This window comes from Octopus bimaculoides, chromosome 4 (assembly GCF_001194135.2).
Source record: "Octopus bimaculoides isolate UCB-OBI-ISO-001 chromosome 4, ASM119413v2, whole genome shotgun sequence".
Taxonomy (NCBI): domain Eukaryota; kingdom Metazoa; phylum Mollusca; class Cephalopoda; order Octopoda; family Octopodidae; genus Octopus; species Octopus bimaculoides.
In genome coordinates, this window is record NC_068984.1 from 144,245,176 (window position 1) to 144,257,934 (window position 12,759).

General features: G+C 39.6%; 1 protein-coding gene across 1 annotated transcript in view; it reads right to left on the minus strand.

Moving 5' to 3' along the window:
- The window catches only part of LOC106881914 (calmodulin-regulated spectrin-associated protein 1), an 89,647-nt gene that overhangs the window by 13,653 nt on the left and 63,235 nt on the right, over positions 1 to 12,759 (minus strand). The window contains exons 2-3 of the mRNA XM_014932434.2: positions 8,822 to 8,917; positions 6,204 to 6,309 (exon numbers count right to left, since the gene is read on the minus strand). Coding sequence (XP_014787920.1) covers positions 6,204 to 6,309; positions 8,822 to 8,917 — 202 coding nt within the window. The remainder of the gene's footprint in view (positions 1 to 6,203; positions 6,310 to 8,821; positions 8,918 to 12,759) is intronic.

The window sequence follows — 12,759 nt, forward strand, 5'->3', positions numbered from 1 at the left end:
GGCAACACCTTGAAGAATTTTTTTTAGTCAAACAGATCGACCCCTGTACTGATTTTCTTTTTGTTTATTTTTTAAAGCCATTTTTTAAGTACTTATTCTGTCAGGCTCTTTTGTCAAACTGCCAAGTTACAGGGATGTAAACACACCAACACCATTTGTCAAGTGGTGGTGGGGAATAAACACAGACATAAACACACACACACACACACACACACACACACACGATGAGTCTATTTCAGCTCCTGTCCATCAAATCCACTCATCAAAGCTTTGATAATGTTACAAATAATAGGCTTCCAAACAATTTCCATCCACCAAATTCACTCACAAGGCATTGTTGAGTCCCCTGCTATAATACAAGACCCTTACTCAAGGTGCCACACTGTGTGAGAGAACCCAAACCCATGTGCATGCAAAGTGGATTTCTTGATCATGTATGTGCCTGTTCAGCTTAATACATTGCCATATGGCCCTTGGGTACCGTAAGCTTCTAGTGCATGCATTCAAAGCAGGCCCTTGGTTTCTGCCCTGCCTACATTTTCCAGTAGATATTGACTGACAGATTTTCAATTAGGGATCATTATTTCCTTTGCCTCTGTACATTTTGCCTCATCGACAGGCGTTTAGTCATAGCATTAACTACATCATTCTTACCACTGTCTCGCTTCTTGCAGAATAATTTATAAACAATGTTTCGGCTGATATACCCTCCAGCCTTCATCAGGTGTCTTGGGAAATTTCGAACCTGGGTTCTCAGTCCTAAGGTATTTTTCATTGTTATTATAATTATAATAATAATAATAATAATAACATTGAAAAATACCTTAGGACTGAGAACACCTGATGAAGGCTGGAAGGTATATCAGCTGAAACGTTGTGTTAACAACAAAAAAGATGAGGACAAATATTCATCAAATGTAAATAATTCCTCATCTCTTAAATATAGAACTGTATTAATTTATAAAATCTGTTTAAAAAGAACCAAAATGTATAAAATAAAATGAAAAATGGAAATAACGACATAGGTGTAGCCATGGTTGTGTGGTTAAGAAACTCATTTTGCAACCATGTGGTTTCAGGTTCAGTCCCACTGCACAGTAACTTAGACAAGTGTTTTCTACTAAAGCCATGGGCCAACCCAATGCCTTGTGAAGAAATTTGGTTGGCTGGAACCATGTTGAAACTGTGCTGAAATCTGTATATTCTTTTATTTGTTTCAGTCATTTGACTGCGGCCATGCTGGAGCACCACCTTAAGGGGTTTTAGTCAAACAAATCGACCCCACAACTTATTCTTTGTAAGCCTAGTACTTACTCTTTCAGTCTCCTTTGCTGAACGACTAAGTTACGGGGACATAAACACACCAACATAGGTTGTCAAGCGATGTTGGGGGGACAAACACACAAACGACGGGCTTCTTTCAGTTTCCGTCTACCAAATCCACTCACAAGGCTTTAGTCAGCCCAAAGCTATAGTAGAAGACACTTGCCCAAGGTGCCACGCAGTGGGACTGAATCCCATCATTCCCTCCAATCCATTCTTGAATTATTCCAATATATGAATATTAAATTAAAACAGATTTTAACCGAGCAAAATCAACAGCAGATTGTTGTAGAGAACTATGGACCTTTTTACTTGTTGTAATAACAAGTAAAGCAGGGCAAACAATACCAGTGTCCGTGTTACCCTGCTATCTATGTACCATTCCATCAGAGAAAACGTATAAAAGGCGCTCTTGAAACTGACGGTGGGAGCCATCTTGAAGGAAGACTAAGTAAAAACGAGGGTTGCGTTGAAGCTCCATTATACAGCTCTTGCCTTTAAATCCACTGAAGGAGACATTGCTGGTACGCAACTACCTGTAGAAGTATAGGAATTCCATTGGAAGTTCAGTAATGAGTTAACCATAAACTTATAGGATCTAAAAAGGACCGACACCTTATACACACCACACATACACAATAATCATCTAACACTAACGCATGTGTGTGTGTGTGTGTGCGTGCGTGCGTGTAGAGAGAGAGAGAGAGAGAGAGAGAGAGAGAGAGATAGAGAGAGAAAGATAGAGAGAGGTTACAAAGCAAGTTCCTTAGTCACACAACCTTGCAAATTGGGTAAATGATGTCAGAATTATTTTGTTGCCACCCTGTAAATGACAACTCCAGAGGGTGTATATATGTTTAAATATCAACCAGTAACAACTAACTACAGCTACAACAACAACAACATCATCATCATCATCAACAGCAGGCAGTGAATATCAAAGCAAGGAAGTGAGACGAACCAGGAGAAAGTAGAAGTTTTGAAACAACTCAGAAGACAGACGCAGCAAATTGTTTCGAATGTTTTCGCAAGGATTGAAACAGTTCTTCTCCGTTTCAATGTTGGAACCATTCATTGCAGGTCCCCCGTCCAAGAAATGAAAGACTGGTCACACAGCTGCATGATTAAGTCTGCAACCCTAGGCTGACCAAACCTTTCTGAGTAGATGAGTGAATGGAAACTGAAAGAAGCCCATCGTGTGTGTGTGTGTGTGCATGTTCATATGAGGAGGTGGGGTACTTGATTAAATCTGCACTCCAGCAAAAAAGGTAAAATGGCTAAGCTATGACCCATGATGTTGCTTTCATTTACTCTGTCAACAGGTTGTCTGCTGGTTTCATGCTTTTGAAGACATGGAATAAGATATCCCTTAACTGAAAAACATGTAAGGGTTAATGACAGGAGGGGCATCAAGCTGTAAAACAATATCTTAATAATATATTCATCTAACTCATACTAGCATGGGAAAATGGACATAAAAAAAGAACAAATGACCAAGACAATCACCACCAACATCATTATTGTTGTTGTTTAGCGTTCATATTCCATGATGGCATGGGTGGAATGGTTCGATAGGATCTGATTAAGCCATGGTTGTATTGGTTTCCAATGCTTGCTTTAGCAACCAGATGTCCTTCTCTCCTAAAACAAAGCACATGACAAAATGTATTGAGTGCTCTACTCACAGCACCAGCACTAGTGAGGTCACCAAGGAATCAGGTTCAACAGATTGACCCAATGCCAAAGATTTTGAGCTCGGATGATGATGATAGATCAGTGCTTAAGTCTAAATTATGCAACATAAACTGCATGTCACAGCTGCAGGTTCAATTCAAGCCAAGGTTGACTGAATATTTCCTCTCTATCAAGAAATGAAATACATATCAGTCACTAAATGAGAGACAATTTGGGTCGTCTAGTATTTTGTATTTGTGGGTCAGCATCACATATTCAGCTGACCACACCCATTTTAAATATCTTCTATTTAACCAGAGCTGATTGAGGAGACAAACAACAACAATGACAATAATTGCACTAATTGTAGTAATTTAGATTAGACACAGATTAGGGAGAATTTTCTCTTAATTAGCTTTGGAGAGCAGAGAGAAGTTTGCCATGACCTTCATAGATTTTTCTCAGACTAGTGAAATCAATGTGGTTCATGATTTAACTTGTGTCTGTCGTTTCAAGAATTTAGCTAAACATGGCCTGAGAAGATGTTCCTAAGAGCTGCAGTCCAGGATTGGGAAGAATGCTTAATAATGAGGTTTGGCAGGGCAGGATGAGATGATTGGGTGTGGACGTTTGGACGTTAATGATCTGGTATGGCTGACTGGACATCCTGCCTGTTTAGGCAACAGTACGTTTTAGGCACTGGGGACATACACATACACACATGCATGTGTGCAGAGAGAGACAGAGACATTACACATACATACAAACATAACTAGATGCTCACACATATAAAACAGAGTGACAGACAGAGACATTAAAAGAAAAACATTAAAGCAGCAATGCCAAATAGTTGGCGCCAAAACGTCTCATACCTTTGACAGGGTGAGAATTGTATGGAACATGAATATAAAAGAGACAACTAAATTGAGTGAGTTTGAGCAGGGATAGGTAGACAGGCACAGGAGTGGCTGTGTGGTAAGTAGCTTGCTTACTAACCACATGGTTCTGGGTTCAGTCCCACTGTGTGACACCTTGGGCAAGTGTCTTCTACTATAGCCTCGAGCTGACCAAAGCCTTGTGAGTGGATTTGGTAGACGGAAACTGAAAGAAGCCCGTCGTATATATGTATATACCCCAGTACTCAACAGGTACTAAATTTACTGACCCTGAAAGGATGAAAGACAAAGTCGACCTTGGCAGAATTTGAACTCAGAACGTAAAGTCATATACGGTAACCCGACTGACGTATTGATCAGATGTGCGTAGAGCAACAAACAGAAACCACATCAAACTGCACTAAACTATATGTGAACTTATTTACATTTGACGAATATTTGTCCTCATCTTGTTTGTTGTTAACACAACATTTCAGCTGACATACCCTCCAGCCTTCATCGGGTGTCTTGGGGAAATTTCAAACCTGGGTTCACATTCCTAAAGTATTTTTCATTGTTGTTGTTGTTGTTGTTGTTGTTGTTGCTGTTGCTGTTGCTGTTGTTGTTGTTGTTGTTGTTGTTCAGGTCACTGCTTGGAATTGAACTCAAAAGGCTAAGAATTGAACTCTGAATCTTGGGGTTAGTAGCTCGCGTTCTTAACCACAACAGTTCAAATTCTGCCAAAGTCAACTTTCGTTGTTCCAGGGTCAATAAATTTAAGGGGAGGGGTAAGTTGAATACATTGACCCCAGTGCTCAACGGGCCCTACTTTTATCAACCCTTAAATCTGCTGGCCTTGTGCCAAATTTTAAAACAAGTATGTAATGTTCCCTTTCTTTTTCAAGGCAATTTAAGAGCAATTTGAGGTAGATTTAGCTGCTAATTCTTGCAGAGCAAGTAACCATATTAAGGTTCTGTTTTTATTTAGTCACAATTTATCTTGAGAGAGAAGAACTATGATCAAATGTATCTGAGACATAATCACTCCCATTTTATTTTGGTTGACATAGTACATCTTGGATTATATTATCTAGTGTGCCCTTCCTCTTTTTAAGGCTCCGTCCCTTGTCTTATCATAAGTCAGTATTCAGTGAATGTGAAGAGATAAACAGTGATTCAAATATGGAAAACGGTAATAAAATGCTGAGTTTTAACCGAGGTACTGAATGGTAGCCGAATAGACATGCTGGAGAAATAGACTGAAAGGTATCTGGGATGAGGAAGTAGATTAAAGGATGTTTAGACGATGGGGGCTGAAAGTTAAACATATCTTTGACATGTAGACTTGTTAAACATAAGTAAATGTGAAAAATGTTTACCAACACACACACACGGAATCCATTTCTCATGAAATTATATGTAATACCCAACTAGAACCCAAACTAAACACTAGCCTAATATGCGCAACTCACTAAACAATCTTTCTCCAAGGGGACCAATCCCCACCCTCAACCCACACTGCCACCCTAATTCCTTAATCATTAACTACCAATTCAAATCTGATTGGAACTTCAGTCATCCACATCTACAAACTAAGGAGGATATCGAAACCAGAAAGTCAACATCACTGATGACAGGAGTCAATGAAGGAAAGGAGTCTATTTGGTAGCCCAAGCTGCAAGAAAGAATAAAAGCAGTCACTGCCTACCATCTTGTAAAAGAACACACTGGATGATACAGTAGAATGTACCCTGTTCTGGAATGAAAGGTAGGATGTACACAATGCAACAGCCTTTCATGATGTAATTGACTACTCAATCAGCACTGACTTGAGGCTACACAACACTCAATGTATGAAATGTACACTTCACTTTAAAGGCTCAGAGGAAACTCTAAGTGATGCATAAACACTCAGCTCTGTGCACTGCTTCATACGGCAGAAACAGTTGTAAGCTAATGAAGTTGATTCTGTAATTCTTGTTTCTTGTCATTAATTTTGCATGTGTGTGTGTGTGGCGGGGGGGTCAAGTCAGTTCCTTGCTGCACTAAATTTCGCCTGTGGGTGCACAGGGGCTTGATGTGAACAGTGCCTCCACATTCCTACTATGATACCAAGAGCTCTTTCTTCCAGCAGACAACACTAAACAGATGTGTGTGTGTGTGTGTGTGTGTGTGTGTGTGTGTGTGTGTGTGTGTGTGTGTGTGTGTGTGTGTGTGTGTGTGTGTGTGTGCGCGCGCGCGCACGTACACTCGTGCCATGCAGACAAAAGCAGTAGATGCCATGGCAATGTCTGAAAGCAAAATTACATGAAGTTCTGGTGCCATACTTACTATTTAAGGATCCTGAATATTCAAGGAATATGTTATTGCAAGCAAGAATGTAAATTTCTCCTGATGATAATTTGAGTACTAATTGAGGTTTTAGAAGGCACAAGCCCTACAAGAAAACATTAAAAAAAACACATTAGAACAAAGAATTTTATCAACTTACAAAACATGTTAGAATGAAAACAGAGTTTAAAGTCAAGTTTTTAAATAATAGGTTTTCAAACAAAAATATCAGTGTCTTAATTTTTTTTTCTTTTGGGGAAGCAGCTAAACTTCTCAGAAACTGTTGCGTCAACATCACTAAGGCCAGTTGTGGTGCCGATCACAGAAGCAGCAAAGCAGGGAGGGTTTTGTTAGAAATCCCTGTTCCCTGGGAGGACCAGATCAAGGAGACAAATGAGAATAAGTGGAGGAAATATAGACTGAGCTGGTGGAGTTTTTACTACAGCAATGGATGGTTAGCAAGGTGTGATCCTGTCATGGTTGAATGTAGAGTTTTTGCAGGCCAGCTTAGCATCACAGGGGTTCAGCCCGTAAGCAGGAGACCATCGGGTTGGCTGTGGAGGAGCAGAGGTTGCCTCAGAGTAGCTGTAGATTAGGTGTGATCATGTAGGTGTAGATCAGGAGGGGGTATTGATACCAAGGGTAGTGCTAACGAGACACAAGCAGGAGCCTGATCAATCAACTTTGGCCGGGGTCACCTGGATGAGGGTGTCTGACGTTGAAGGACCTCAAACACCTAATGACCCCAGGAAACATCACTGACAATGCATCCCGAAGCACCACACTATGACATATAAAAATAAAAAGTTTATTACAATTTATTAAATTTAAAGAATGGATGGAAGAGCAAATTTACATTAATAAAATATATACAGTGATACCTCGCAGTACAGGTTCAATTCATTACATAACTGAGCTCATCTTACGATTTACTCATTCTACAAATCAATTTTCCCCCAAAAGCACCATCCGAGCATGATCGCTGCCAGGGCCACTGACTGGCTCCCGTGCCAGTGGTACGTAAAAAGCACCATTCAAGCATGGTTGTTGCCAGTGTCGCCAGACTGGTTCCTGTGGAGGTGGCACGTAAAAAATACCTTTTGAGCATGGTCATTGCCAGTACCGCCTGACTGGCCCTTGCGCTGGTGGCATGTAAAAGCACTCACTGCACTCTCGGAGTGGTTGGCGTTAGGAAGGGCATCCAGCTGTAGAAAGTTTGCCAGATCAGACTGGAACCTGGTGCAGCCTTCTGGCTCGCCAGTCCTCAGTCAAACCGTCCAACCCATGCCAGTATCAAAAGCAGACGTTAAACGATGATGATGATGATAATTAATCCGTTCCAGCCCCACAAAACTACTCAGAGATAATTTTTTATGGGTTTTAAAACAGAAAAGGTGTAGTTACAAGCGAAATGGCAATTATAAAAAGGAGAATGCAAAAGAAATATGGAAACTGGTTTTATTAACTGAATTACTTTAAAGATGGGACGATTTGTGTGCTCGTACTGCGGATTTCCGCTCGTACTTCAAGACAAAAATTCGCACGAGTCTCAGCTCATACAGCAAATTACTCGTACAATGGGGCACTCGTACTGCGAGGTTCTGTTGTATTTAGTTAAAAGTAGTTAACAAAAATAAAAAATAAAAAAGATAACATTCCACAATTTGATTCAAATATAAATCTTATGAAATGACAAACACAGGTGCAGGAATGGCCGTGTGGTTAAGAAGGTTGCTTAACAACCACCTGGTCCCAGGGTTGATGCCAAAGAGCTGGATGAAGTGCTTTCTACTCTCATTCCAACACAACGAATGCAAACTGAAACTGTATCAAACCAGCCATATGAGTAGGTGGGCACATGTATGCATGAATACTGGTTTCAAATTTTGACACAAGGCCAGCAATTTATGGGGGATGGGGGTAAGTCAGTTACATCGCCCCTAGTGCTCAGCTGGTAAAAGACAAAAGGCAAAGTCAACCTCAGCAGAATCTGAACCCAGAACGTTAAAGGCAAATGAAATGCTACAAAGCATTTTGCCCGGTGGGCCAATGATTCTGTCGGCTCCCCACCTTAGGGTGCATGAATATCTATTTCTTTATTGCCCACAGGGGGCTAAACATAGAGGGGACAAAAAAGGACAGACAAAGGGATTAAGTCAAGTACATCAACCCCAGTGCGTAACTGGTACTTATTTAATCGACCCCGAAAGGATGAAAGGCAAAGTCGACCTTGGTGGAATTTGAACTCAGAACCTGAAGGTAGACGAAATACCACTAAGCATTTTGCCCGGCGTGCTAATGATTCTGCCAGCTCGCTGCCCGAAATGCATGAATATTGATACTGTGCCTATCATCATGTAAGCATATCTGTGACATGTCAGCATTATGACCAGTGACTCTGCACTTTCAAAGTCTTGTAGAATATTTTTAAAAAAACCCTTTCCTGCCAGAAACAGTGAGGGTTGGTGACAAGAAGAGCATCCAGGATTAAAACCCCTTGTCTCAAATCCTTCCTCCAACCCCTGTGGTTGGCACCTAAATCATAATAGCATGGGAAGGAAAACAGATTTAAATTAACAAACACCACAAAATAAACATGAGAGAAGCTTTTGACTTACTTGGGCATTTTCATAAAATAGTTCTAAGAAGTCATGTGGAATACAGTCCGCATAAGCCTTTTCTAGTATCCAGGAAAGAGACAGACGTAGCTTCGCCTAAAATATAAAAATATAGACATATTAAAAATTAGTATAGAAGTTCAAAATACACGTACAATTCCTATATATAAACATTAAAGCTTTGTCACTTCTATGTATGTATGTTTTATATGCAAGTTATTCAGCAACTTCACTAGTGCTGGCGGCAGGGAAAAAAGCCCCAGTACACCCTGTCAAGAGATTGCTGTTAGGAAGCGCATCCAGCTGCAGAAACCAACCTAAAGCTGCACTGGGGTGCAACATGAGCATTTTCTATCAAAGCCTTCAGTTGACCAATGCCTTTATGAGTAGAATTTACTGCATGGAAACTGTGAAAGACTGGGGAGGGGAGGGGGGTTGCATGGGTATAACTACACTGTGGTATTTATGTGGATAGAGAGGGTAAGTCTAGTTAAGTTAGCCTTCTGATTAAAATGAGTGTTAATTGCTAGTTCACTAGAGAACATCCAACCTACCCATACAAAACTGAAAAAATAGACATGGTGATGAAGATGGTGATGATACATTACAAAATATGTTTTTTCTTTAAAAAACAATATTATTCTAAAATTAAAAAATTCCAAAATATGTTTTGCTGTTTGAAGAATGTAAGTTACCAAAACATAACCTATTTGGATTCACTGGAATTCTTCAAGAGATTTTTGGCAGATATTTTGAATATTGTAAAATGTTTCGAAACATGTATTACTCAGACAAGTTCATCTCAGGATTTATTTACCAATTCCTAGCATCCATTTCACTTAGTGATCTTTCTCTCTCTCTCTCTTATTCCCAATAAATGTTAATAAAAGCCCAACAAACCCATTGAAAAGGGCAAAAACTGCCAAAACCAGAAAGAACTAAAGCACCTGCCAATAAAACATAAGCAAGTTGGGTAAAGAGAATAAGATTTTATTTACAACATCATCAAAGCTTTGATGAGTGGATTTGATAGACAGAAACTGAAACAGACCCGTCACGCGTGTGTGTTCTCTCCACTGAGGATCTGGCTTGGTTGACAGCTCATGTTGGTCAACCATGTGCTACATAATCAGAGAGGATGAGAAGGTATCTTATGGAAATGGGAACTGACTGGGACTCTGCTCAATGGATCACCTGGGAAGATCCAGGAATACACTGAGAAATGATGAATGCAGCAATGTGCTGCAATGGCACATCTCACCTCACCTGAACTATTTTCTGAGTTCAAATTCCAGTGAGATCAATTATTGAGGGGAGGGCCAATATAACCAACTGTTCTCAAACAAACTCCTGGCTTTGTACATATGAAAGAAATTATTATTGCATACATATATTCCTAGGACTGGACCTAACCTTATAACTAATCCGCTTACCTTAGTGATACAGCTGACCTGACCTTGCTACAGATGACCTATCCCTTCAACTAATTGCCAACAATGACACAGGTGACTTGACCATGTTATGAACCACTACTTGTCGCAGGTAACCACCTCAAAACTACTCAACTTACTACAGGTAACAACCTCAAAACCACTCTCCTTGCCACACATGCAACACGCAGACACACTTTGCAGTTAAATGCCAAGAGAAATGCAAATAAATTAATTTGCAAATGTGGAAATTTGCAGATCTATCTAACTGATACAAAGACAAGAAAATATCAAGAAGTAAAAAAAGCAGACAAGCATAACAACAAACTGGAGAAGGACAGGTTTTATTGCTGAACACAAGATTTATGGTGTAGAAAACTTTACAATGTAAACTCAACCCAATTTACCAGATAAAAAAAAAGAAAGAAAAATAAGTAAAAGTAATGAGTGCTATTCTTAAAAAAAGAAAAAGAAAAAAAACAATTGAACCTGCAAGTACTTAAAATACTGAGTTGAAAGAGAAAAGGAAACAAAAAAAATGTCACTCCCAAAGCAATCATGAAGAAAGCCAGCCAGCTGTAAAAACACCCACATACAAGAGTTTCTAAACTACTTTTATGCAATTAAATCACCTGTTCTCTTTTTCAAAAGAAAAAAAAAAAGTTTGTTTATTTTTTTTCTTTTAAATAACATGAGTATAACTTTGAGAGAAGCCTTCCTTAGCAGCACCAACATTCAGGTTTTTGGAAGTATGGGTATTGTTTTAACACTAGGGTAGAACATAAAATTACAACCGCCAAATGACCTTAACTATTCAGAACCCCACATACTCGGTCCCTTCTCACCTCCTCTCCCTCACCCATTCACTATTTCCCCTTCACTTGGCCTCCTCAAAACTGATATTCACTGCACTCAACTCGACCACTCACCCAGTCTCTACTCATCTGTCACACTCCACATCTAGTGCACTTACCCACCCACCCATCTATCTTTCCTATTCCTGTCCTATATCTGTCGCTTGTATTCACTTTGTACCTTTGACCTTACATCTCTCTCTCTCTCTCTCTCTCTCTCTCGTTCCAGATGGGTAAGCCATGTAGTCCCCCTCTTCAACAAGACACCTGCTCCTATCCCTCACATCCCAATCAGTTGAGGTGGCTCGTCTTGCAAGTACTTGGTGACCTCACAATGAACGTGCCACAAAACAAAACAAGAAAATGCACCCAGTGACACTTTGTAAAGTGGTTGGCATTAGGAAGGGCATCCAGCTGTAGAAACCCTTCCCAAAACAGACAATAGGAGCTCAGCACAGCCTCAATGGTTCCTGCCAAACCATCCAACTCAAAGCAGCATAGAAAAAGGAACATTAAATGATGATGATGATGATGATGATATCTCAATTTGGATTAAGACAATGATGAGTCCCAGTAAGTTATTGTTATACCAGGACAACAACTCCTGGATCTAAACATTTTCATGGGGAGCAATGATGGCACTGAGGTGATTGGTCCTGTAATTTCATTCGTTGTTCATACCATTAGAACTCCAAAATTCTTGTAGAACAAAGAAAGAGGCCATCAGCCACAGTGTTTAACAGGATTAAGGAGAACTGATTTAAACGAATTTACTGTTAACCATGCTTTTGGTTTCGGTCCTGTTACACAGCACCTTGGGCAAATGTCTTCCACCATAGCTTCAGGTTAACTGATGCTTTGGCAGTGAATTTGATAGACAGAAACTGTGTTGAAGCCTGTCATGTGTGTTTATGTGTTTGTCCCCTACCACTGATTGACAAAGGATATTGGTTTATTTACATCCCCTTTAATATAGGGGATTGATCGAATAAATACTCGAGTTGAAAATTAAGTGCTAGGGTCGAGTGCTTCAACTAAAAAAACCTAATGACCAAAACAATTAAAATTGGAAAGAAAATATTTCATCTCTATTGATTTTTAATTATTTAAAAAATTTGAATATGTAATCTGCTTATTTAGATTAACATAAATACAAAAGGGAAGAAAACTTACAACAATGACTTAACTAAACGAATGTCCTTTTGTTGTCAATCAACAGACGTATGTATGTTACAGCCTAACTAAAGGCCAATCAAACAACACCATGGTTCAGCTACATAATCCACGTTTATCTTGCATAAATTAGCATAGCCAATTAACTGCACAATTGAGTACTTCTACACCATTGCTTCACAGAATTTCTCACTACATACAAAGCCTTCAAGTGACAAAAAAATAAATAAATAAATAACTGCTACTCTTTCACTCTTATTTGTTTCAGTCGCTTGACTGCGGCCATGCTGGAGCACCACCTTTAGTTGAACAACAAATCAACCCCAGGACTTATTCTTTGTAAGCCCAGTACTTATTCTATCGGGCTCTTTTGCTGAACCGATAAGTTACAGGGACATAAACACACCAACATCGATTGTCAAACGATGGTGGGGGGACAAACACAGACGCACAAACATGTATATATATATATATATATATA